The 27176-nt window shown below is 44.2% G+C and overlaps 1 protein-coding gene and 2 long non-coding RNA genes across 3 annotated transcripts; 1 reads left to right on the top strand and 2 right to left on the bottom strand.

The window, feature by feature from the left end:
* Positions 1 to 445: 445 nt before the first annotated feature.
* LOC147436831 (uncharacterized) lies at positions 446 to 6299 on the top strand. Its single transcript, XM_086486236.1, has 10 exons — positions 446 to 584; positions 671 to 831; positions 1433 to 2159; positions 2322 to 3142; positions 3221 to 3301; positions 3432 to 3612; positions 3692 to 3787; positions 3863 to 3929; positions 4016 to 4181; positions 4790 to 6299. Exons 1-10 carry the CDS (start codon positions 537 to 539, stop codon positions 5589 to 5591), a joined length of 3150 nt encoding a protein of 1049 aa, XP_086342362.1. The 5' UTR covers positions 446 to 536; the 3' UTR covers positions 5592 to 6299.
* LOC147436832 (uncharacterized) lies at positions 1806 to 2381 on the bottom strand. Its single transcript, XR_015184768.1, has 3 exons — positions 2243 to 2381; positions 2079 to 2152; positions 1806 to 1943 (listed from the first exon to the last, which is right to left on the bottom strand). It is a non-coding gene; the product is annotated as an uncharacterized LOC147436832 (long non-coding RNA).
* LOC147436830 (uncharacterized) lies at positions 3477 to 27176 on the bottom strand. Its single transcript, XR_015184767.1, has 2 exons — positions 26522 to 27176; positions 3477 to 3601 (listed from the first exon to the last, which is right to left on the bottom strand). It is a non-coding gene; the product is annotated as an uncharacterized LOC147436830 (long non-coding RNA).

Genomic DNA, 27176 nt, shown 5'->3' with positions numbered 1-27176 from the left:
AAGAGAGTTTTAACATCGTAGGAAACTATCCAGAGAGAGAGAGAGAGAGAGAGAGAGAGAGAGAGAGGATGCAGCAAGGAGACTAGTCTACTAAGCTTCCCATTATACCAGAATCTGTCAAGAGACCATTAATCAAGATTTAGAAAACTGAACATCCGAACATACAGAAAATCGGCTCTTCGCTAGTGAGTGTAGTGTTTCAAACCAGATGAGAATTCTGTTTTGGGCTCATTGAAGGTGGTTTTTGTCACCTTTTGCTTCTATTCTGCATGGTAATGGTCTTCGTATGGATACCCAGTGGCTTCACCACGCGCACGCTGGCACTGTGGTTCCAAATAGCTTCACCGCACACTGCTTTTGGACACTTCTATCCAATATGTGCACACAAATAAGAAATTCACTGTTGTGTCTCTAGGGGCTCGAACTTCCTGCTCATAAACAATCACATGAAGTCGAGAGCTCCCATGCCAGCTTAATCGTCTTCCCTGTCCTTGACTTAATCAGCCATCAAAATTGAGTGGAGGACGAATGTTGCAATGGATTCTCCCGATCATAAACCCATTGTGTCAAGCAGTGATAACCAGGTGACTTCCGTCAATCTCAAGAATGGACATAACAGAGTATCTACCACATCAATGATTTTTAGCTTACACACTATTTTTGCCTGCAGGGGTCACCTTTCTTTCACTTCTTGTGCAGCCTCTCTCCTATCAAACTGGTCAGGTCAGGCCACGGAACTCAGACATTTGCAGAACTAAGCTTTCCTCCACCACCTGCTGTCTTTGTGTCCCCTAAAGCTGAAAGCCAAAAAGAAAGTGCTCGTTCAAAAAGGTAATTTCTTTACAGAAAGAGGGGCTTTGTCTTGTGATAATTTGATGACAAAACCTGAACATACTGTGTCATTCTTGCTCAGCATGCAATTCTGTTGATTACAAACAGTATCACAACTTGTAGATTCAAGCGCTTTATTACCTTACTCTCGCAATAGCAGTCTAGCTGAGAGCCTTTCTCCATAGAGTCACCCATCCAGGAGTGGATATATCAATCAATTGATGATAGCAAAATTATTTCTCTTTACTCACAAGTAGGGGGGTTTTCATGTCTCCCTGAAGTTTCTGGTTGTAAGGGATAATCCCGAGGCGAATATGCTCCATGTCAACACATAAATGTTGGACCCATTTAGCTGGTTAATAAATAGCCTTGGTAAATTGGCCCCTGTGGTTTGTAACACCACTTAATCCCTACATACACTTCAAATTGACCAGAAGAAGACTAGTGTAATTTGGGTTCGGAACCCCTAAGATACTTTAGCAGATAAAAATAGCACCTGTAACATCAACAGCTTGCCCACCAATACTAGAATGTGTCTTTTGCCTTGTAGACATCAAATGCTTCTCCTAACCAGACAGAGCTTGTTTGCATCTTTATGCAGAAAAATCTTGGCAGGAGTAGCTGAAACATCAGAGGGTGTTACAGGAGCCTCCTTAAAGCTTCTACCCGATGTTGAGAAGGAATCCTTCACATGGAGGCAGGTTACAAACGAACAGCAACCAGTTCTTGCCTCAAGAGCAAGTCAATCTCTTCCTACATGTGACCAAGTCCCAAGCTCAAAAGCTGCGCCAGAGCCTGAAGGCCACTCAGAACATGAAATAAAAGCCTCCCAGCACGAATTAAAGAGGCCCTCCGCCACCGCCAATTCAGTGGATGTGCAGTGCTTTAAGTGGGGAAAAACATGCTGGACTTCTGAGGCCTCCTCGGTTGCTGCTGTAAGAGAAGAACCAGGTCAACAAAATGCAGGCCCTTCTGCAATGCCTGCTACTCATGCAAAAGGTGGGAACAATTGTGTGGCAGAAACACATGCTGCAGATTTGAATTCCAGCGATTTCCGTCAAGTGGAGACAGTCAATCCATCTGTACAGAATCAGCCTGACATGGACCAAAACCTACATGCAGCATGCCTTGCAAGTTACATTTCAAAAAATGTGCCAGCATGCGGGCCAGTCCAACTGGAAGGCCTGTCTAGAATATTAGCATCATTACATGGAGTGCTTAATAGAGACAGTCAGAACGGAAGCTACCTCCATCAAGCCAAAGCTAAGCCTCCGTTGGTTTGCCATGATCAAGATTTCCAAACCCAGAACATAGACCAAGGCTGCAAGGTAAATGAGGATCTCTTAGTGTTAATAATTGTGTCTTGTGTCAAGCCCACAAAGAAAGTAGAAAACTTCAAATCACTAGTTACCCCATGATAGGCTGTTTCACATCCATTTCTAATATGTCGATCTAATCTCTAGTCTAAGCTTTCACTTGGCATGTTGCAGACCACCATCCCAGGGGTCCGAAGGCGCTGTTTGGACTTTGAAACTCCAGAAATTCATCAGGACAATCTGGCCACTCAATGCTTGGGAAGCCCTTCCGATGATGAATCTCATGAAAATTTCTCGGTGGTGTCAGAGGCCGAGCCACCATCCTTTATCTCCATCAGAGGTCAACCGTCAATGGTCTGGGGTCATGGCATGCACACATCTTCCAGCTCACATACCTTGTCTCAGTATGCTTGTGTACCACACAAAACTCTCGCCCCAGTTGCCACGTACTTTCCTTCCCAACACCATACTTCTTGTTTCTCTAATCCAGGGCTTCCTCTACAAGTGGATCCATCATGCCACAGATCACATTCTCGGTCCAGCGTGCCAGAGATGGACTTTTCTGGGTCTGACAAGTCAGTTGATAGCCACGCCTTGCATGCCATAAGGTCTGCACCATTCAAGGCCATTCAGGGCTCCTCGGCAGAAATTGAAAACAACCTTTTACAGGGCAGAGGATATCCTCAGTCTAATTATTTCAATACTCTTGACCAAGATTTGTTGGTTGCTCTTGTCAAGAACACAGCAATGAATAATCATGAGCTGCTCTTGGCAAATGGCAGTGCTCATCTGGGCACAGCAAGGCCCATGAATTACTTTCAACCTCTTAATCTTGGGATTGATCTGATTGGGCAAAACAATTTTGTCGGTGAATTGGAAAATGATTATTCGTTGCTCACACAAAAGGGCATTGTCCTACAGGAAAGTTCTCATCAGTCAGAATCAGATCATCAAGAGGATTCCACTCAGAGTCCAATAAGTCCCAAGAAGAAGAGGTATTAAGTGACACTTTTTATGAGAGGTCAATCATACAAAATCTATTTTGCATCTAACGGGCTTTCGTTCCTTGACAGAAAAATTTCGACACAAACAGCTGACATATCAGGAGATGGCTGCAAAAACTGTAAATGCAAAAAGTCAAAATGCCTGAAATTGTGAGTGTTGAAGTGCATGTTTATTCATACAAAAATGCTGGCGCAAGGATTGTAAGCAAGCGTAGCATGTTTTCTTTTTGTGCACCCACGTTTTAAGAAATGGAATGACTTGGAACTCCAAATAATGCAGGTATTGTGAATGTTTTGCTGCTGGAGTGTATTGCATCGATATTTGTAACTGCCGTGACTGTTATAACAAGCCCGAGTTTGAGGAAACGGTGCTAGGCACCAGGCAGCAGATTGAGTCAAGAAACCCTCTTGCCTTCCTGCCAAAGATCATTCGTGCTTCTGATACGCCCCCTGCACAAGGAGTAAGTTTCTTTAGCTGTTTTGGCAGAAGACCTATTAACATGATTTCTGATGTGAAAGAAGCGTCCGCCTTTCATGCAGGAAGAGAACAATGACACTCCTGCTTCAGCAAGACACAAAAGGGGTTGCAACTGCAAGAAATCTCACTGCTTGAAAAAGTATTGTGAATGCTATCAGGTAGTGTGTTATTCTGAGACCCAGACAGCGACCGCACCCCCTTACACAAACTATAACCCATCACATATCATGCAGGCAGGGGTTGGTTGTGCAGATGGATGTCGTTGTGAAGGATGCAAAAATATATACGGTAGGAATGAAGGTACGTGCATCAATTCTGAAAAATGTCTTTCACAATGCTCAGATTAAATGGCACAGTATCCAAACATCCTGTCAACTTGTTATTAGGCAATGGAGAGATAGATGATAAAGACCAACAAATAGCTCCTATGGAGAAGAAGCCTACCACAAATGAAGGATCGACTGAAATAGAAATGAAGCAAACACCGGAGCACCAAAATGATCAGCTTTGCAGAGAGCTTTCTCCCATTACACCATACCTTGAAAACTCAGGGTAAAGTCATCCATTCTCCTTGCTGTTTGCTTGCATGCTTAATAAATCAAAACCCCTCCACGTAGTGGCAATCCTGTTATTCTCGTTATTGCTCCTCATAGCATCAGATATCTTCACCATACATCAGAGGTCTGCACGCTATATTTTCATGTGTTTGTCTATGACATTCCACTGCTATTAAACATTAAAGACAAATTAATTCCTGATCCACATGCCCTAAAACACATCTTACCCCCAGGACATCACTTGCCACCATCCTGTTTGTTGTTTAAGGTGGTGAACATGTGATGTCTCCATTCACCTGAGTGCTTCAAGTTGCATTGTTCCTTTAATTGTTATTCTCTACGTAGGACATCTTGATTCAACCTTCAGTAAATTATTTTAAAACCATTCACTATAAGTTCGCTGCCTGTCCTCAGTTCTGATGACCTCAATACTAAGTCCCTTTTGCTCTATTTCAAGTCATTATAGCTTCTTCATGTGGCTTTGCAAGAATAACTTCTGATTTTGCAATTCAAGGTCTCATCTTCCTATTTACTAAATGACAGCTTGGCAATCCTCAAGCTTCATGTACTAACTCTGTTTCATGTCTGCCTGGTCACTTGCAGGCAATGCAGGTCTACTTTAGAGTTGAGGTCAACCGAAAACCTCAGTTCCGTGTTTGAGCACAGGGCATCAATAATGTCAGAGTCACCCTCTAGAATACTTGAGCTTTTAGAAGAGACAGAGAACTTTGGAAATGCAAATTTACCGCCTTGTCAGGCTCCAGGCAAAGGCAGTGTCAGTGACTTAATGCACATGTCAACTGGATGGGAGGGACAGGATGAACTTTACACTCCAACACCTTCCATGCGACCTCTTCAACGCCTTGCACCTGATTTTTCTGATGCCCTCATGAGTAAGAGCACTATCACCAACTCCCTCTGGAGGTCCCATGACTATTCCTCTTCAAACATCAATTCTTGTGTGCCCGCCAGCTTCGGCAATTCAGAAACCAATCAATGCTCTCTTATACAGCCAGTCACTCCTCTTGTCAAATATTCTCCCAGTATCAGCCAATTTCAAACACCACACAGCAGCCTGACCATCCCTGTAACCCCTCTTCTCTCCACTCTACATGCATCCCGTCCACAGTATGACTTGGAGGACTTATCGGAGTCTCAGAGTACTGCCTGGTATTCTGACAATGACGATAGCCCTAATGTCTTACGGGAAATCAATGCTTTCAGTGCTCCAAACATCATCAGGAAGACAAGGTCGCCCCAACAAAAACGAGTTTTCTCCTATCAGCAGAATCTGAAAAGCTCAGGTAACTTCTCTCCTGGATTGGGGTCAAGAAATGGAAGAAAAATTATCTTGCAAGCACTGCCATCTGCAGGCTACTCAAATACGCCCGGGGACGATCTGTGATACTTCATGTTTTCATTGGAGTGTCTTGCCTCTGGGTGGCACTACAGAAAATCTGCTATGCGTAAAAGTCTTATTCAAAGGCTGCACAGGTAAACGTATAAGGTGCCTCAAAATGTCAACACCATCTGTTGATAACGGCCTCATCAAGAGTCTGGCACTTCGTAGACTCAAAAGCAGATTGTCAATGCCAATCGCAGAACAATGTGGAGGTCCAATGGCAAAGTGGAAAGAAGGAAGTAAAACTTTGAGGCCAGTGAAGCGGGTACTGGATCGACATTGACTTTCTGAAAGAGGAAAAACCAGTTTCAGCATGCAAGCTTGAATCTGGGCCAACGAGCTCATTTTGTATCCACTTCAAATCTACTCACCACCAAGGGTCACGCAGGAAAGATCTATCAAATTGCAAAACCTAGGCAAGTTGATTCCCTTTCTCAAACAAGAACCTGACTGGTATTGTATGATGGGGGGGATGCTGAAATGAGTCACCTCTTCAGCAATAACTAACAGGGTCAGCCAATAGGCATACAATCTTACTCTTAAAGTGGAGAAAGAGTGGGAACTGTGTACGAATATCTAACAATGCTAACCTGATGACTCTTTTCAAGTCAGAGCAACTTACTTGTAGTGCTTGTATTTCATGCTTTTATAGTGTCACACATACAATTTGTAAATATTACAATCAGGTGGAACTTCTTCCTCTTTTACATTTGCACATTTGTTGAATTTTAAGTTATCTGTGCCATTGTAAGTAGCCTTGCCCATTGCCCTTGTGACGTTTAGACAAGCATAGGATAACAATCATGCAACTCCAATCAGCCATTGCATGGTGAGTGTAAGTCTAATCTTTGATCAATTGCAGACAGAAATTTTGAACCATCACCAAGTTCTCCTGCATCAGCTACAATTTTTGGAGATCTTTCCTGCATGCCCCACATCCCTTTGACATGCTGATTGCCTTGGAACGTCATTCATTAACCACTTGCAAGTTGTTGTTCTATGCCACAAGTTCTTGCATAAAACTCTAGTCACCCTTAAAGCTGTTCTTATGGAAGGCTCAGGGCTCATAATCCACACAGTTGTGGGTTCAGCTCCCTTTGAGTTCAATCAAGAAGGGATACTACATTCAAATCTCAAACAACATTTTTGCGTTTCCAAGGCTCCTTTCTGGGTGGTTAACTTGAGGATCATAACTCCTCACGACCCTTGGACTGCTCTAAATGTTTGAGCATGAATGATGTCATGCATCTTGTGCAATGGTACAATGCACTTCCCCCAGCCATGTTCATTGCTATTACTTTGGAAGATTGAATACCTCCCCTGTGAGCGAGAAGGTGTGATTGTGCCTTGAAAAACATGAAAAACCTTGGCATAGACTAGTACTTATCGATAGCCAAGAAAACTGAACTATCAGCCCGGGCCTCCAGGCCTGCTTACCACTATCTGGTACTTTTCTTTTTTTCTTCCATAAAGCTAATCTCAAATCACTTTGAGGGTGCTTGGACTTCTTGCATCTGTTAAGTTTGTTGAACATCAGCTAAGACTCTTGAGGACCAAGAGTTTTACCTGCTCTTTTGGCTTTTCATGTACAATGCTTTAGTCTGTTTTGGTCTTCACAATCCAAAACACATCACATTCAAACTTTAATCTCACCTACAAGTTGCCACCGTGAGCCAGTGATTGTTTGAGATCCATGATGACAAATGTTGTAGGTTTGACTTGGTTAAGGACTTCTATATCTCCTTCCTGCTGCTTTTCATTTGTTTAGGCTCTATGTTGTGCTTCTCTTGAGCCCTATCAGCTAGTATAGAGTTCTGACTACGAAGTCCATTTATGGCAGATGTCTGGCCACAACATCAGTTATACATGAAAAATCAATGACCATTACGATATTTTACTTTAGACAACTGCATTGGCCTACAGGTAAAACTCAACATGACCAGCTCTTATAAGCCTAAACTAGGAAATACGTCCTCAACTTTTAAACTGTTCAGTGTTAAGTTGTGTAGCTGGGACTAGAGTTGCATATTTTCTGGATAAATCTTAGTCACGCTTGAACACATGGCAAATCATATTATAAGAGAAGTCAGCATCACTACAAGCAGGAGAGAGATTTATACCAGCTATATTGAGCCACCACTCACAGAAATGATATGCTTATTTACGTCTGCAAAAGGCTTAAAAGACCTATAAGACCAGAAAATTACATCGTCGTCACGTGATTCAAATGTTGAGTACAGAAAATACAAACGACTGGACTGCCACTGTAAGTACCATCGCATACACCCTCATGGGCCAATGCATCATGGCAACAATCTCCTCCTCTGTAAAAAAACCCTCGTACAAGCTACTGTATGGGTTTCAATGATGGCTTGGTTGCAGCGATGGTAAAACATAATGCTGACATGCGCTGCGAGAGGGACGAAGGCATTGAGATCTAATCTCTGTAGCTCTATCTGGACAGTCCCATTAGCTGAAAAGTGACATCTTCTAGGTCCTGTTGAGAGCTTCTGCTCTGAAACAAAACTATCACCTGCCTCTAAATGGATCCTCTGCTACTGTGCCATACTCCGTAATAAAGCATGTTTGTGTCTGCAAAATCTCAGTAAAAAATAACCCGAGGTATCTCTTATCAATGTAATCCATCACTCTTGACAGAGGCACGAAGCGTATCTGAAGAGAATAAAATTGTCCCGTATACTGGGCACCGACATATGCAATCCTGTGTCTTTGGCTTGAAGTCGCATAGCTGGCATAACCACTACCAAAGTGCATCTACATGTCTATCTTCTATTCATGAGGGGTGATGTCCTTTGACACATTGCAGCATGTGCAAGAGGTGTGAATCCATACATCTTTGCCATAGGATCAATTCAGCCTCAGTAATGTGAAGAAAATGCTCTTTGCAAAAAGCTATTTTCTTGGGGCATTTCTTCCACAACTCCCTAGGAGTCGTCACCCATGTCCTCTCTGTATCAATCTCTATAAGATCCAGTCTGATAATTTATTGATTTTTAAACACCTAAATGCAAGCCATGATGTGTCCAAGGTGTACTGAAAGGCTGGCAATCAGTCCATAGTAAAGAATGAACCAGACTGACATCTGTGCATCTACAGTCTCTACCCCCATGGCTAGCTGTCGAGATGACTCAAAGGCCAATCTAGCATAATAATGACCTCCAAGCTCCCACAAGTAAGTGCCTAAAACACAATTAGTGTAGCCCCCAATTCTTCTCTAACAAACTTATGTGGCATTGCAGCCTTACATCGAATCATCTTGGAGATCATAATGACTTGTGGGTTCTCCATAACTCTCCATCCATGATCCATCCCGCAAAATTGACGATGCCAAATGCAACGGAATCGAGGGATTACACAGAATCAAGAAAATCACACAATCACAAATCCTTAGCTTAACCTTGTGTTATTGGTGTTTTGTTATAGAATCAATAGAGACATGGAAAAATGGACCTCTCAATGTAAATAGGGCAGATCGATGAGGAGAGATCTGTTATAGAGAATGTGTCACAAGATTGGCACCACGTGCCAATAGAAAAGAACAGACTGAACAAACTTTTAGCACTTCCATAACAGTTGAACTGAAAGAGAGAGACAACACGCGACATGGAGTGGCGGAATTCCACCCCAAAGAGTATTGGCCCCAAACCTTGGCACCCCTTTCGGTATTTCTTTATATTGCATCAACATAGTACAAGCCGGTACTCCAGACTCCGCACCTTCTCCAGGAAGCATGCCAGAGAATGAGCCCTTAGTACATACTTAAAGGCCCTTGGCCTATGAAAAGCAGTTTACATGAAAAGCCTTTAAACTCAAAAGCTTCTGGTCCAAAAGCAATGCCAAAAATTTGTGAGCGTAAATCACCGAATTCCGTACAACTACCACGTCAGCACTGTCAGTGCGTTTTGCGAAAATCTGCCACGTCAGCATTGTCAGCGCAAAATCCGGAAACTGCCCGTACAGCTGCCACGTCGTCAGTTTTTGATGCAAGTCTTTCTTTTTGTGTGCGCGTGTGGGTCCTGCTTTATTTTAATCCTTTATGTCACTTGGGGCCCCATCGGAAGGGGTCTCCATAAGTTGGTAGGACTTCTTCTTCTTCTGTTACTTGTTCTTCTTAGGGTTTAGGCCCCTCGGCCAACATCTGTAAGTTGGCTCCATTCTTCAGGGCTGTGACACGTCAGTAGTTTGTGGCTGTGACACGTCAGTAGTTTGTGACATCCCCCCTTCTTGAAAGAAAGTAATCGTCCGTGATTACAGCATATCTGCAAAACAACTAAAGTTAGCTCAAAAATTTCCGAGGGACAATCAATTTGCTATTTTTCTTTTTTGTTAAGGAGCTGGCTTCTCCTTTCTGCTCTTTTGATCAAGGAGTTTGCTTCTCCTTTCGTCCAGTTTGGAACTATTGATATGCTGGCATAGTAAAATTGTTGCTAAATTGGCTTTATCTGACAGAAAAATAATTCTAAATGAATTATTGGATTTATAAGTGAGAGGGTTTTCTCGCTTGGAACACCAAGGAAAAATAATTCTAAATGAATTATTGGAATTTTAAGTGAGAGGGTTTTTCTCACTGGAGACATCCGATGGGATGTGCATCAATCAGACATTGTTACTACTTTCTTGAATGGTGATATATTTGAGGAAGTTTATGTAATGCAGCCTCGCGGTTTTGTCAAGAAAGGGCAAGAAATAAGTCACACATCGGGAGTGCAAATCAGCCCCAAATCTACCCTTGGTGGCCATTTGCAATCCCACATCGAGAAGGATCCAAAGGTGTATCAAATCAGCCCCGGAGGTGCCTCTTCCCGAGGAGTTACCGCGGTGATTTGTCGTCGTCAAGTCATTAGAGTCTGCATTGAGGTATTGCATTGTGTATAGATTCCATTTACGCAATCTAAAGCAAATACCACATCGGTAACGGTGTGGGGGGCCCTTGATAGGGTTGGTTGGGACCCCATCGGGTGTCGCGCTCTTCTTCTCTCTCTTTCTCTCTCCCTCTACACATCTCTATTGCATTCTCTCAACCCCTCTCTTCAGGGGAACATAAAAGGAACATTCATTGAAGTACAAAGCATTCACAAGGAAAGAAGGAAAGGATTTTGTGGAAGTGTAAAACTAGATCTTCACCATTTTAATTCCGTTGCACCTTACACCGGAGTAAAATCACCAATCATTGAAACCAGTATTAAAACCAGAGTCAAACAATTCAAATCGGCACCAAGACAAGTTCAAAACAGATACCATCCATTTCAAAAAAAATTTCAAACAGTATTTTCTAGCTGTAAAGAAAAAACAAGTAAAGAGTTCATTCGAGGTTTTGTTCGGACAACTGAACTTTGAGGATGACTGGCTTGTCCTTCTGCATCACGGTGATGGTTCGGTTCCGAACCTGGAGAGTCGCATCATTCTTGTCGTGCCAAGGCATGCCCAAGAGAACGTCGCAATTGCCCAACTTCATGATGTGGCAATCAACTTTTCCATGATAATCTTGAATAGTCACTGGAAGAGCACCAATGAGCGGTACCACTTTCTGAGTTTGCCCTGTGGCTAGCTCAGCTTCAATTTCTCCACCCTTTGCATCATAATCAAAGTGCATCTGCTTTAAGAATTCTGGATGGATGAAGTTCTTTGTAGCTCCAGGGTCAAAGAAAATAAGGGCTTTAAAGCCATTGACTTTGCCATATGCTCGACACAATTCATTTGGACTCTCGAGGCGTATGCCATAAATAATAGGAACTAGTCCAATAGCGGGTCTAGCTCTCTTAGTAGGAGGTGGCGTTGGGGTTCTGTCGTGCGGGCGTCGGCTCCTCTGGTCTATCAGTGCGTTTGGGACAACTAGAATGATTATGCCCTGTTTGAAAGCATCCAAAGCATCGGCCTTCTTGTAGTAAGGTGTCTCGTTATTGAGGCATCAAACGAGGTCTTTGCGGTTGATTTTCCCGAGACTCTCGAGAATTTGTTCGTTGTTGCAGAGAGTTGTGGTTAGTGGCCGGAGATTCTTTTGTGGTAAACTCTAGCTTTCCCTTCATCAGTTTGTAGCCGATCGCGGCATGGTCCATAAGTTCTTGCATGGTGGAGACTTGCTTGGATAGACAATATTCCTGCAATGATGATGGTAGTCCAATGGTATATTGCTCGCATTGGGCCTCCAAGGGAACAGATCTTAAGAAGGACACCGGAAGGTACACGTCGAGAAACCTTTGGTTATATTCGTCCATGGTTTCGGTGGCAAGCATTTTCAAGTTGCCCCACTCTGCCAAAATCTGGACTTCAAACATAGTAGTCATGTAACTACGTGCAAAAACTGTCTTGAAAGCTTGCCAGGTCCTTGGAGCATGCAGTTGTGTCGAGACTGAACTCCACCATTGCATAGCCTTATCTTTAAGAAATCTCGCTGCTCAAGAAATCTTGGATTCTTCTGTATAGTTCCCCAAAGCATAGATGTTGTCGAATTGTTGTAGGAACTGCAATGCTTTCTTGCGATCTCTCACCCCGGAAAAAGTGAAAAATTTGACTGTCGTGCCGCCATCTTTGAAATCTTTGGGTTGGTTAGGCGCATATCCCGGGTATAGATAATTGTAAGTTGCAGCAGAATGAATGTTTGAACTTTGCTCAAGATGAGTGCTCCAAACTGTGCTCAAGGTTCCTTTTGTTCTTATGGAAGGGAGAGCCTTCCGTTCTTAATGAGAGAGTGCAATGATCACAAAGTGAATGGACACTGTGCGTGCAACTGTATGAGACTAAGAGATAGAGAGAGAAGAGAAATACGACACCAGAGACGTAAAACCCTCCTCCGAAGGCCCCACTCTCGTCGACGAGAGTGGTCTACTATTGATTGCACACACTGGTACAAAGTGAATGCATGTGACTGATGCAAGTCTAGGCTAGATCAATGACGACGACGGGGATGGCGAGACCGATCTAAGGGCTGAAAACTGACGCTTCCTATCTGCTGTCCAAAAATGCTAATGGCTGAATTCTATCCCTAATTTGCTGCTGTCCCAAAAACGCTGATGGCTGAAATGTTCTGCTGGTCTTTAGGGCTGGAAACTGCTGGTCTTTATCTGCTGAAAATCGCCATGGCTGAGGCTGCAAATCTGGAAACACTAGGGCTTCTGAAAAACGCCAGGGCTGCAAAGCCTTCTTGGAGGAAAAACGCTAGCAGACTGGGATGGTCTGGCGATGAATCTTGCTAAGCTTGATGGCCATGGACTGCTGAGTGCTGAAAACGCCAAGGCTTAATGTCTTCTAGCGATGGGGTTTCTTGATGAAAAACGCTAGGGCTAGGGGAGTCTGCTTGGAGGAGCAAACGCCACCAAGGGAGGTTCTTGTTGAGAAGTTTCCTGTTGAGCACTAGTGCTCCTGCTGCCTCTTCTGCCAAATAGTGCTAGTCTAGGTTTGCTTATATACAAACTTCCTCAATTTGCCCTACCTACTTTCCAACAAAAGTCACTTAAAATAAGTGAAAAATGTTAAAAATAGGGAAAATAGGCTAAATGCACTGGAAAATTCCCTTAAAGGATTCTGATGGTCATGCTGTGTGCAACCAGAGGATATGCATCTAATCTGAGTGTCTGGACATGCACGGTCTGCGAACAGACTCACAAAAGTGCCAGATCACTTCTTATTCTAGACTGACTTGACTGAACTGAACCCTGATCATGTTGTAGCTTGTCCACGGACACATAGGGTTGGATGTGTCACGTGACAATAATAAGGGTATCCATATGGGCTCCAACCATTGTAGCCTGGTGGCGGTGGTGGTGGTAGAGGTGGGGCCAATGGCAGTGGCAAAGGCGGTTGCATTGGATTAGGGTCAGAGGGTTGCACCATACTCCTGAAAACTCCCACAATCGAAAAAGACAGTAGAGAAGGTTGCCAATTGGAAGCTCTCGTACTTTCTGATGCCGGAGGAGGTACCACCCGGGGCATCAGAGGGGGTAACATGTAGTTCAAAAATTGTTGAAAACTTTACAGTATCGGAAGATTCTGTTGAGGATGCCGCGAAAGAATGTCGTGGAGTTCGTTGAGCAGAAACTGCAAATATTTTGTTGAATGCACAATGAAGTAAGGGTGGGAGTGCCTAATAAGTCCGGGGTCGGGGCCCGAAGATACTTCAAGTAAAAATTCCAATAGCTCTGTCTGCTCTTTCGTAGGACTGGTATGCTTTCAAAAAAGCACACGCGTGATGCTCCGATACCACTGTCACAAGACAGGCACCATGTGTCAATAGAAAAGAACAGACTGAACAAACTTTTAGCACTTCAATAACAGTTGAACTGAAAGAGAGAGATTGCACGCGACACGGAGTGGTGGAATTCAACCCCAAAGAGTATTGATCCCAAACCTTGGCACCCCTTTCGGTATTTCTTTATATTGCATCAACACAGTACAAGCCGATACTCCAGACTCTGCACCTTCTCCACGAAGCATGCCAGAGACCGAGCCCTTAGTACATATTTAAAGGCCCTTAGCCTATAAAAAGCAGTTTACATGAAAAGCCTTCAAACTCAAAAGCTTCTGGTCCAAAAGCAATGCCAAAAAGCTGCCATCGTAAATCACGGAATTCCGTACAACTGCCACATCAGCACTGTCAGTGCGTTTTGCGGGAATCTGCCACGTCAGTATTGTCAGCGCAAAATCCGGAAGCTGCTCGTACAGCTGCCACGTCATCAGATTTTGCCGCAAGTCTTTCTTTGTGTGTGTGTGTGGGTCTTGCTTTATTTTAATCCTTTATGTCACTTGGGGCCCCATCGGAAGGGGTCCCCATAAGTTGGTAGGACGTCTTCTTCTGTTACTTGTTCTTCTTAGGGTTTAGGCTCCTCGGCCGGTATCTATAAGTTTGGCTCCATTCTTCAGGGCTTTGACACGTTAGCAGTTTGCGACAGAATGACGTAATCAGATAGAGAGAGTCAAAGGGAAAGACAGCCTCCGATCGAAAGGGGAATGCACAGACTTGGTGGTCGACACTCTCGTTACACAGATAGGCACCTCACAATTGGGTGGGGTTTAAGCGACTCTTTTCATCATTGTGGTCGACAGCAAAGGACCAAGCCAAAGTTTTGACTCCTTGAAGCCATCTTCGGATGACAAAGTTTTGACTCCTTAGAGCCATCTTTGCATGACAAAGGAATAGCGTAACTATGAAACGCGTTTCAACAGGCCTAAAACGCGAAACGGGTGAAACGGCCGAAACGTTTCACCCTACAGGTGAAACGCCTGAAAAAAAAAAACTCTCCTTAGAGAATTTGGCCATTAAAAGTTATTTATTTATTATGTATAAACTATTTCAAGGTTAACATAGCATGTCTCTCTACTTAGCTACTATTTTTGGTCCTTTTCTTCCTCTCTCGCCCTCTTCGTGCACACATCACATGCATTCATGTATACACTTGTTATATAGAGAGTAATTGGTGAACAAAACGGGAGTATTTCTTGTACCTCTCCTCTTCTTCTCTCTCTCTCTCAATGACAAGAGATTCACAAAGTTGTGTTGAATTGTAGCTAATATTCATGTAGGATTATATCATATATCTTTATTAACATTGATCATTGGGCAAAAATGTGTGCACATATACACTTGACTATGAACACCTATTCTATCTAACATAACTCTGTATATACACAAAATTGGCGTTTCGCCCGCGTTTCGGGGTGAGATGTTTCGAGTCTGAAAGGTTTTGCGATTATGAGCAAAGAAAGACACACTTTCAGTGTCTAAGCAAAGATTTTGGGACACATACCTAGCTATAGCTTATTCTGGAAAGTCTGGTCGAAGGAACACATGGAGCACTATTGCTATGTCTTACCAGACAAGCTACACAGCTACTGTCTAAAGACAAATCCTACAGCATCTTGCTACTTATGGACCATGCTTTAAACAGCTATTCTTTGCTCACATGCTCCTTGACTTTATAGATGCCCACATCGTCACTTTGGAAGCTTCTGTAAAGTTGCTATATCAAACTATTAAATATAGGCCCAACGCCTTATTCTTGTCCCTGAATCTGAGACCACATCATATTTGACACTCTGTCCTCCATCATTGAATTTTTCTTAGCCCATCTGGGATCCAAATTGTCATACAGTGTCCGCCGCAAGATGTAACTCCATCTTTGCCCAAAAGTCGGAGGAAACCCATCATCTTCCTCGTCCTCATCTTCAACATCTTCCTCCTCTTCGAGATAATCATAGAGCCCTTGGTATCTACCGAGGCATGGCTCTCCTCTTCCGAGACCTCCAAATCTCATCTTCTTCCTTCTTTGTGCCGTTCAAGTCCTCGTTAAAGTCAATTGCACTAAAGCACCCCTGTTGGTACTGCAAGAACCAAATGCATCGAAACGAACACCCTTTACTTCTATGTCGGAAAATGCAAGTTTTTTGCCCAAGAAGCCGGAAAAAGATTTCGACTCAAATCACTTGCGAATTGGAACATGCCCCATACTGCCGATAGAGCTGGTGTTGGATCTCTCTTTGTAAATCCTCTAAAGTGATAGAATTGGACCCTTTGTTGTTGGTAAAGGACGTTGGCTTTGAATTTGCTTTGACTCTGTCACCGATTTGGCCCATAGCCGTGGACAACGTTAAAGGACGTTGGCTTTGGCTTTTGCTTTGATTGTCACCGATTTGGCCCATAGCAGTGGACACAGTTGATATCTGTAATTATTAAATGCATTTGTGATGATTGCTGGATTTTGCAGGGCGCCTACGAGAGAAGGACTTGAGCAGATGGTCACATTGGTGCCAATGCAGGAGTCTGGAAGCAGGGCAACCCTCAAACTGGAAAAGCATGCAGAGAAAGTGGACAACCTATAGGGCGAACTTTTTCTAACAAAGCAAGCAAGAAAGGACACTAGGGAGTCCAGGCATGGCAAGTGGGTGGTCCATGCAAGTTAAGTTGTAAGGTGCAGCGGAATGAATATTTGCGCTTTGCTCAAGATGAGTGCTCCAAACTGTGCTCAAGGTTCCTTTTTGTTCTTATGGAAGGTAGAGCCTTCCGTTCTTAATGAGAGTGCAATGATCATAACAAAGTGAATGGACACTGTGCGTGCAAGTGTATGAAACTGAGAGATAGAGAGAGAAGAGAGATACGACACCAGAGACGTAAAACCCTCCTCCGAAGGCCCCACTCTCGTCGGTGAGAGTGGTCTACTTATGATTGCACAATCTGGTACAAATTGAATGCATGTGACTGATGCAAGTCTAGGCTATGTTGGCGATAACGACGGGGATGACGAAGTCGACCTAAGGGCTAAAATCTGCAATCTGGTATTTGCTGTCCAACAACGCTATGGGCTGAAATCTGCAGCTAGTCTAGAAACGCTGATTTTGGGGGTTGTTTCTGTAGGTCTTTGTTGCTGAAATTCTGCTGGTTTAGGGCTGAAAACTGAGGTTCTTAAGGGCTGAAAATTGATGGTCTTTCCGGGCTGAATCTGCTTCTTCTTTGGGCTGATCTTGATGGTCTTCTAATGCTGAAAATCGCCGGGCTGAAAGGCTGTAAAGGCTGGAATCTGCAAACGCTGGGGAAAACCAAAAACGCTAGGCTGCTGGTTTTCAAAAACGCTGGACTGTTGTGTTTCCCAAAAACACTAGCTGAGGGTTTCTGCTGGCGAGAGGATCTGATGCAAATGCTATCTGCAGGGACTTGCTGGTGACAGTGTTCTGGTGCAAAAACGCCAAGCAATGGCTTGTCAAAAACGCTAGGGGAGGTTCTGTTTCTTTTTGCTTGGTGGGGGAAACCGCCAAGGTCTTGATGAGAAGTTGCCTGCTGAGCTTGGCTCCTGTTGCCTCTTCTGCCAAATAGTGCTAGCTCTAGTTTGCTTATTTACAAACTTAGCAAAATTGCCCTACCTACTTTTGTTGGGAAGTCTCTTTAATTAATAAGTGAAAAATGTCAAAAATAGGGAAAATAGGCTAAATGCATTGGAAAATTCCCCTGAAAGATTCTGATGGATTCTGATGGAAATGCTTATGATCATGATGTGTGGAACCAGAGGATATGCATCTACACTAAGTGACTGGGCATGCACGGTCTACAAATAGACTCACAAAAGTGCCACATCACTTCCTATTCTAGACTGACTGGACTGACTGAACCCTGATCGTGTTGTAGCTTGTCCATGGACACATAGGGTTGGATGTGTCACGTCACGTGACATCCCCTCCTTTTCAAAGTGAGGTACTAGTACCGAACTGTATGGCGTCGAGGGAGATAGCCAATCGCATCCGGAATGCTGGAAGGGACTCTTCGCCGGCCCACTCTGATATGTGGGTCGTGCAATACTTGAACTTCATAAAGGTCTGCAACGCTTGCTTCTTTGGGCCGCGCCAAAAGCGACACAAAGTCTTCTGTGGCTCCTTCAATGCTTCAACTTTGTCGAGAGTCATGCTTCTTTCTTCTTCAAGAATCTCCATGGCTAAAAATTCTTGAAACCACTTCCAACACAAAAACATGAACATACATATTCCATGTAAAGTGACTGGAAAAAACCTTGTCTTCCTCAAAGACTGTGCATGCAATGTAGATGAACAAATAGACAGAGTGCCAAACCATTCACCACACACACGCAAACGATGAGATCGAATCTTTCTCTTATGATCTAGAGCAATCAACTGTGGCAAATCACAACGGAAATGCCCATGCTTGGTGCTCATTCTTTCATGTGCTCTTTCTACAAATGTGTCATGCCAAGGAAGAGACCAGAGTTACCGGGGAACGCCCCCTAGCCCCCGTTCCGGCGTTCCGGGGGGGCAGTTCCCTTCCCGAACATTCCGAAACGTCCCGGAACGTCTGACGTTCTGGATGGCTAGTGCAAACCGTTCCGACCGTTCCGGAACGCCCCTGGAACGGCCAACGGCTACAAACAAATTGGCAAAAATTGAAAAAATTGAAGTAAATGTTTGGGTTTCTTTTTGAAGTGTGCAATGCCTACTCATAAAATGCACCCCCCTCCCCCTTTCTCTCCACAAGCTAATCTCAAGGCTCAAGCTCTCTCCCTCTCACACTCTCAAGATCTCTCCCTCTCAAGACTCACTCTCTCAAGGCTCAAGGCTTCAAGCCTTCAAGCTCTCTTCCTCTCCCACCCACTCTCTCAAATCTCTCCCTTTCCCTCTCTCTCTCTCTCTCTCTCTCTCTCTCTCTCTCTCTCTCTCTCTCTCATCATCTACCGATAGCAAGGTTGAATGGTCTTCAAACGAGTTTTTTGTGAGTATTAGAGTCAAAGACTCTAATACTCCTTGTATTTAAACACAAGGAGCTAAAAAATGCACTATTTGGGTGTTTTTTATACCTCCCGTTCTGCGCCGTTTCCGTTCCGGACCCCTAGCCGTTCCCCCGTTCCGCGGGGATCCCGTCGCTGTTCCCGTTCCGCATTCCGGGTAACTATGGAAGAGACATGGAATGTGACTTCCTTGAATGCATACTTTTCAGCTTTTCATGAACAATCCGCATACATTCGTGCTCATTCATGAGTGAAACGTGCTCAACGTACAATATGTCATGCCTAGGAAAAGGGATCACATAAAGACGCTGACTAAAATACAGGAAACGATCACGAATGGAACACTCGAACAATGCGTGCGTATCAATCATGCGAACACGTAATACTTCCTGTGAGGGTTCTTTGGACCTAGGCTCGAGAGCCACGATCGATTCTTCGAGATCTATCGAATCTTCTTGTGGGGGATCTGTGGACCTCGACTCGAAAGCCAAGATCGATTCTTCGTGATTGATCGAATCTATAACGAGGTTAGCTTCGCTAGAAAAAGTATCCACTAGCACATCATCTTTCTTGTGAACAATCACATCTTCTTCATGCAACTCATCATGCTTGTGAGAAATCACATCTTGATCATGCAAATCATCATGCTTATGAGAAATCACATCTTGATCATGCAAATCATCATGCTCATCATTATCATCCAAATCATCATGCTTATCATTGTCAATCAAATCATCATGCAAATCATTGTCATTCAATTTATCATGCTTCTCATAATCATGCAAATCCTGTGTGTCATGCTTGGAAGAAGAAGAGACTGAGAGAGTCTCCGTCTCCTGGATTTCTTGCATCTGTGCCGGCACTTGAGAAAAGAGTCGCAAGAACTCTTGCATGTGTCTGTCGCGCTGTTCTTGTCTTGCCTTTCTTTCCGCTACTCTTGCCTTTCTTTCTACTTCTTTTTCTGCGTGCCTGCGATTCATTTCTGCTATTCTTTTTGCATTTCTTGCTTCGCGTTCTAAATTCTGTTCCAGAAACATCAGCTCCAACTCTTCCATTGGAGTTAGTGCAATCCTTGATGTAGATGGGAAAGGGGGAGGGTCGGAAAAACCTCCTGGTGGGAAAAATTCTTCTTCGCCTCTCTCATGCTCATCACCTCCAAGCGAAGTATCCATTCTGCTTCAAGTGATGACCATTCTGAAGCCGTGGGTTCTTGTGGTCTTGGTTCTTTGGTTCTTGGGGGTCTTGAGTTCTTGAGGTTCTTGAGGTTTTCTTTCGCTTGCAAACAGCGTTTAAGAAGGATCTTCTCTTCACCCGAGTTCTACGCCTTTCCGCGGGCGCACCCCTTGGCGGCCTTGCACTCACACCAAGGTTGCTTTTTCCCACCTCACGTCGATTGGCCGGCCGCTAAGTGCACAGTCCGCTCTCAATGAGTGAAAAGAAACACAAGGGGAGGCTGGACAAGCCCTTCTTTCTTGGGATTCCTGTCACTCTTTAAAAACACGATTAGGAATCGACACGCCCAAGCGAACTTGGGTTCGTGCGACCTCAACAAGCAAAAAAAATTCTTGTGGTTCTTTCCTTGAGTGATACAGAACACTGCCAAAGCTCTGATACCAATGTTAGGTGTAGCGGAATGAATGTTTGCGCTTTGCTTAAGATGAGTGCTCCGAACTGTGCTCAAGGTTCCTTCTTGTTCTTATGGAAGGTAGAGCCTTCCGTTCTTAATGAGAGTGCAATGATCATAACAAAGTGAATGGACACTGTGCGTGCAAGTGTATGAGACTGAGAGATAGAGAGAGAAGAGAGATACGACACCAGAGACGTAAAACCCTCCTCCGAAGGCCCCACTCTCGTTGGCGAGAGTGGTCTACTTATGATTGAACAATCTCGTACAAACTCAATGCATGTGACTGATGCAAGTCTAGGCTATGTTGGCGATGACGACGGGGATGACGAAGTCGACCAAAGGGCTAAAATCTGCAATCTGGTATCTGCTGTCCAAAAACGCTATGGGCTGAAATCTACGGCTAGTCCAGAAACGCTGATTCTGGGGGCTGTTTCTGTAGGTCTTTGTCGCTGAAATTCTGCTGGTTTAGGGCTGAAAACTGAGGTTCTTAAGGGCTGAAAACTGATGGTCTTTCCCAACTAAATCTGCTACTTCTTTGGGCTGCTCTTGATGGTCTTCTAATGCTGAAAATCGCCGGGCTGAAAGGCTGGAATCTGCAAACGCTGGGAAACCAAAAATGCTAGGCTGCTGGTTTTCAAAAATGGTGGACTGTTGTGTTTCCCAAAAACGCTAGCCGAGGGTTTCTGCTGGCGAGAGGATTCGATGCAAACGCTATCTGCAGGGACTTGCTGGCGACAGTGTTCTGGTGCAAAAACGCCAAGCAATGGCTTGTCAAAAACGCTAGGAGAGGTTCTGTTTTTTCTTGCTTGGTGGGGGAAACCACCAAGGTCTTGATGAGAAGTTGCCTACTGAGCTTGGCTCTTATTGCCTCTTCTACCAAATAGTGCTAACTCTAGTTTGCTTATATACAAACTTAGTAAAATTGCCCTACCTACTTTTGTTGGGAAGTCACTTAAATTAATAAGTGAAAAATGTCAAAAATAGGGAAAATAGGCTAAATGCACTAGAAAATTCCCCTGAAGGATTCTGATGGATTCTGATGGGAATGCTTATGATCATGATGTGTGCAACCAGAGGATATGCATCTACACTAAGTGACTGGGCATGCATGGTCTACGAATAGACTCACAAAAGTGCCAGATCACTTCCTATTCTAAACTGACTGGACTGACTGAACCCTGATCATGTTGTAGCTTGTCCACGGACACATAGGGTTGGATGTGTCACGTGACATAAGTGGAGTCCATGCATCAGTCCATGCAAGTCAACTCGAGTCCCTGCATGGCAGGTAGCAATCCATTCAAGTCAACCGGAGCCCATGCATGGTAGTTGGAAGTCCATGCAAGGCAACTGTAGTGCATGCATGGCAGGTGGCAACCCCAGCATAGAAAGTATCGGGCGACTCTAGTGATAGGTAGTCCTTGCATGGCAGGGGGCAGTTCAAGCATGGCAAGTACCAAGTGACCCTAGAGAGGGGTAGTGCTTCCATGGTAGGTGCATTGCGACTCCAGAACTACCATATTCAGCCAAGGAAACCACACACATAGATGAGCAACAGGCGACTTGTCCAAAACAGCCCATTAGAGGATCAGTTAGAAGAAGAAAGTGTAAACACTTGGCACTTGGGCTATGTTTAAACACACACACACACACATCTCTATTTAAAGGGCTGATTTAGCCAATTGTAAGGCCTTCTGCTCGCGCACTCTCTCTCTCTCTCTCTCTCTCTCTCTCTCTCTCTCTCTCTCTACTCTCACAGAAGGAGTGTGCCATCTGTCTCTTGAGCTTTGTACTACTGAATTTTACATAAATACAACAAACACCGAAAGAGGCGCCTCCTATTCGGAGGCCAATACCGTGTAGGGGAGGAACTCCACCTCTCCATCTTTTCCCGATCCCAACTTTATCTCTCAGTCTCTCTATCTCTCCTAATTACTTGTTCTTATATTTCCATTATCTAAGTGATGAATTTTTGGTTTTACAAGCTGAAAATTATTGTTTATGTTGTCATTGCCTGTGTAGTAGGCTCAGCCAGTTACAGTGGTATCTGAGCATAGTTGATAGCTTTTCTACGGGCAATCCGCCAATCCAGATCGGACAGCTTATTTGCAGCAACAATGGAGAATTCAAGGGAGATCAACAAAAATGAGCAGGAGGAGAAGTAAGAGGAAGTGGAGGTCTAGGTCGAAGGCAGTGATGAAGACAAACATGAAGAGTCTCTTGGCAGTAAAGATAAGAGAGAGGTAGAAGCAAGTAACCTATAGGCATGGCTTACATCATGGGCTATCCAAAAAAATTACAAGAAAGCCGAAGTGTCAAGTTTGACACTTTGCATGGTTCCAAGAACGAACAAAAAGGCCTTTGCCTTCATACAACAATTTATGCTTTTTCTGGGGGAAATCTCACAAAATCCTCCGAGGTTAGGAAGTCTTCCTTTTTCTTGAAGGGGAATGCTCAAAAGTGGTGGTCAACACTCCTATTGTAAGGTCACCTTCCCAAAACATGGGGTGAATTCAAGCACCTTTTTGCGTCTAGGTGGTTGACACCATCTTTTGAAGCAGATTCTCTCTCAGCATGGAACCGGTTGCTATTTTGAAGAGGACGATACGCTTAAAGATTATGATCATAAGTTCTAGAATTTTTAACTTCTTGTAGCTTCTTTCCAACTAGTTACTTTGGATGTCACGTGCACATCTAACCCTATGTGTACATGGACAAGCTACTTCATGACAGGGGTTCAGTTTAGTTAGATTAGGAAGTGATCTGGCACTTTTGTGAGTCTGTTCGCAGACCGTGCATGTCCAGGCACTTAGATTAGATTCATATCCTCTGGTTGCACACAGCATGATCATCAGATTTCAGTCAAAGCCCATCAGGAGCATTTTTACAATGCATAGACCTATTTTCTCTATTTTAGCCAATTTTCACTTATTAATTTGAAGTGACTTTTGTTGGAAACTGGGTAGGGCAAATTCAAAAAGCCAATATATAAGAAAACCCAGCGATAGTGTATTCTGGCAGAAGAGGCAGCACGGACCTGACATCCAACAGTGCACCTTCTCAACAAGACCCCCCTCGGCAGGAGAATCAGCATTTTCAGCATTTTTTCATTGCAGATCAGCCCCAGCATTTGCATTGCAGATTAGCCCGGCGACAGCAAGACACAGTAGATTCCCCTAGCGTTTTTGCACCTGGACAAATTCAACCCCTAGCATTTTTAGTGTTTTTGGAGCAGCATGGCAGATCAGCGTTTTGCAGTTCCATCGCAACAAGATCACCTTTAGCACCAGCGTTTTCAGTTTTCAGCATCAAGATTCCGCAGTAGAGACCCCGAACCTCACAGATCTCACCTTCCCGCAACAGATCCTCGCCGCACGGTCAGATCCATCGAAGTTTGCAGTTTCAACCCGAAAAACGCAGATTTCAGCATCTGCGTTTTCAGTGCGTCATCGTCGCATCGTCGTCATCCCTGTCGTCAACGACATAGAGTCAGAATTCAGCAGATAAAGATTTGCAGATTTCAGCCATTAGCGTTTTCAGATTTCAACCCGTCTCATCGTCGTCAACATCGTCAGCAAGTCCAAGCATTGTAGAGATTTATGCAATCAATAGTAGACCGCTCTCGCTGAAACCGGCCCATGGGGCGGTAGGCGTTGGCTTTCACCCGAAATTCTTTACTTTAGACGCACACAGAGAGAACGTGCAAAGGAAACCTGTGACAGGAATTAACACTTAAGCACACACACGGCTCAGAAGCTAGAATGCTCCGAGCAGACGCCGACAACCTGTAGGCCCCAAAATTGGCGCCCCTTTCGGTATTTCTTTATACTTTGAGAGGGTAAATTTACAAAGTAGAGTCCTGGGAATCCTTTGTCTATATCCAACTAGATACCACTTGATTTGGCCAAATTTCGGCAACATAACAGCCCCAAAACTTGCGCGGAACCAATTCCCCTGCTGGAACTCACTTCCATTGGCATAAACCCTCTGATTCCTGCCCAAAAACAATAAATTCAGCACGCCGTATTTACTGGTTTTTGCCCTGTTTTCAGCCCCAAACAGTCTCCTAACTGTCCTCTGCCAGTGGGGCACTATTTCCAATGGTTCTGGCGTCCGTATGGCTGAAAAACAGTCAATTTACAATGCATACACAACGCTGAAATCCCACCTGTACGGTGAGGTTATGACCCTCACCGGTGCCTGCTTTGGAGTAGCAGTTAGCTACCCCCGTTCCTGCTCAAGGAGGCTCTTGCCTGGGCACAAAAGCATGAAACCACACAACTGTACATCAGTCAAATGAAAAGCCCTCTTGTGGGGCATCACATAACTGCACGTAAGGGAGAGAGAGAGCAATGTGTAGCCTACAGGGCATCACTCCTGGCACCACACTGTACATAGAGGGAAAGGAAGCACTCCATAGCTCTTAACCTGTGGCAGGTTCTCAATGAAGCATCCCCCAGCATAAATCGAGCGTCCCCTCTGCTGCCCTTGACCTGTAATGCATCTATGAACAAATAGATGCAAAAAGGAGAAGATTTCCATGGTTGCCAAAACCTCCGTATCACTGAAAACGGAGCAAAACAGTCCTATAAACACGCATCTGATGCCTTCCAATGCTGAAAATGAGCTCCTTGGTCCTAGATGGAATCATGGGAAGCTCAAAAATGGAGAGAAATGGCTGAAAATTAGAGTTAACAACCTCCAAAACTGCTCCTTGGACCTAGGCAAAGTCATGGGAAGCTCAAAAATGGAGAGAAATGGCTGAAAATCATAGTTAACAGCCTCCAAAACTGCTCCAAAAAGTCAATTACGAGTTCTCTTCTCCCAGACTTGGTAAATTGACCAAAAAGTACCACCTGGCACTCATACATGCAATTTCCCCGCATAGGGCTTCCTACTTTAAAAATCTCTCAACTGGGACATCAGTTGACTTTGCAACAGAGTAATGATTTCACGGTCCAAAATAGCAGCTTCCTAATTTTTAGGAGATATTTCCGTTGGGCTCCCACTGGTCATCTGACCATCTATCCTCATTGGGACCGCATCCAAAAGTGCAATGTGGCCCAACTGTCGGACACTTTCTGTTGGTGATCCCACCTTGACTTTATGCCTTTATTGAGTTCACTTCCTAGTATCCTACAACTTGCTAAGTGCGACGGGGGACCTACATGATCTTGAACTGAGCCTAGACATCCCTTTACTTTACGAGTTCCAGTGCCGACCAACTTCCCGTCTGCGAATGAAACTACCGTTCACATTGGCCATACATGTCCGACCATTTGCAACTTCAAAAAGAGGGTCTCAAAAATTAAACAAAAATCATTGGAAAGAAACCAACAACTAAGGTTAGCAATTGCCACGTCCTCGTGACACTCGCCATAGAGAGTGGGGCCTTCGGAGGAGGGTTTGACAACATTCTGGTGTCGTATTCTCTTCTCTCTCTATCTCTCAGTCTCAACACATTCATTCACAGTGTTTATCCACTTTGTTTGTGTCCATTGCACTCTCTCACTAAAGGAACGGAAGGCCCTCCCTTCCTAAGTAAAAGGAACCCTTGAGCACAATTCGGAGCACTCATCTTGAGCAAAGTTCAACATTCACATCCGCTCATGGGATAACTTGAAAATGCTCACTGTTGAAACTATGGATGACTACAATCAGAGGCTTTTCGCTCCCTAATCTCGACATCTATCTCCCAATCTCTTTTTTCAAGCCGATAACCTTGGAGGACCACGGTGAGCGCTAGCTACACCATACGACCGCCATCACCACTTCAAGAATACTCTTTGGCCAAGCAAGTCTCCACCATCCAAGAGCTTATGGACCATGTTGCGGTTGGCTACGCTACAAGGGAAGACTATACAATGGCTAGTAATTCTTGTTCTCTTGTTAAATGATTTTCTCTTATTTTGTGAGATTCTTACTAATGTTACAAATATTGGTCTCCCACAATGGCCATCGTCACTCTGCAACAATTCTGCTACTAAACCCATGTTAGATGCATCCAACAAAAAAGATTCCGAAGTACTAAATAGATCATATCACCCACCACATTGCATTTGCCATACCCAAGAAAAGAGGACACGGTCTTTTGAAAACATGGAGGTCACTGATCCACAATCCGTTGCTAATATAGGTATGACACCTGCAGACGTTGCAAAAAGCCAGATTCCTAGCTGAATGGACTCATCAGGCATCTCAAAGTTCTTCATCTTCAAACTTTGACTGAGCAGCGGCTTTAAGGAGAAGCTTCCCTTGAGCTCTTCCATCGCTCCAAAGCTCAAGAAAATGGAAATAGCAGCCAGCGAGAATATCTGTCCTGCTTCTCCTTAGCCTGAATTCCTCGGAAGGAAAGCTCTCTCCAGTCCAGCATACACTCTCCCGGCTGAAATAGGCAATCCGCCTGTGCTGTCGTTTACGTCAACACAAAAGGGGTCCCTCCCCTTTATAACCATGTTGAGAAGGGCAGCGCGTCTAATGATCTAGGAGAACTAGGCCTAGTATGCCTTCATTGCCAAGTTTTGGAGGAGGCAAAGCGTGGCCTTGAAATGCGCGAAGCAGGCAAAGGCAAGAGGTAGTCGTTGTTGTCGTCCAGATGTACCAAAACATGTGGGTACAAGAAATTCAAGGAGGCAATGGATGCTAGCGAAAGTAGGGAATTGCAGAAAGAGGTAGAAGGTTGAAGGAAGACGAGAAATTTATCGATGTAGTTCATGAACGAAT

This window comes from Adiantum capillus-veneris, chromosome 17 (genome assembly GCF_014529385.1).
Source record: "Adiantum capillus-veneris isolate H3 chromosome 17, ASM1452938v2, whole genome shotgun sequence".
Taxonomy (NCBI): domain Eukaryota; kingdom Viridiplantae; phylum Streptophyta; class Polypodiopsida; order Polypodiales; family Pteridaceae; genus Adiantum; species Adiantum capillus-veneris.
This window is presented reverse-complemented; position numbering and strand designations above follow the sequence as displayed.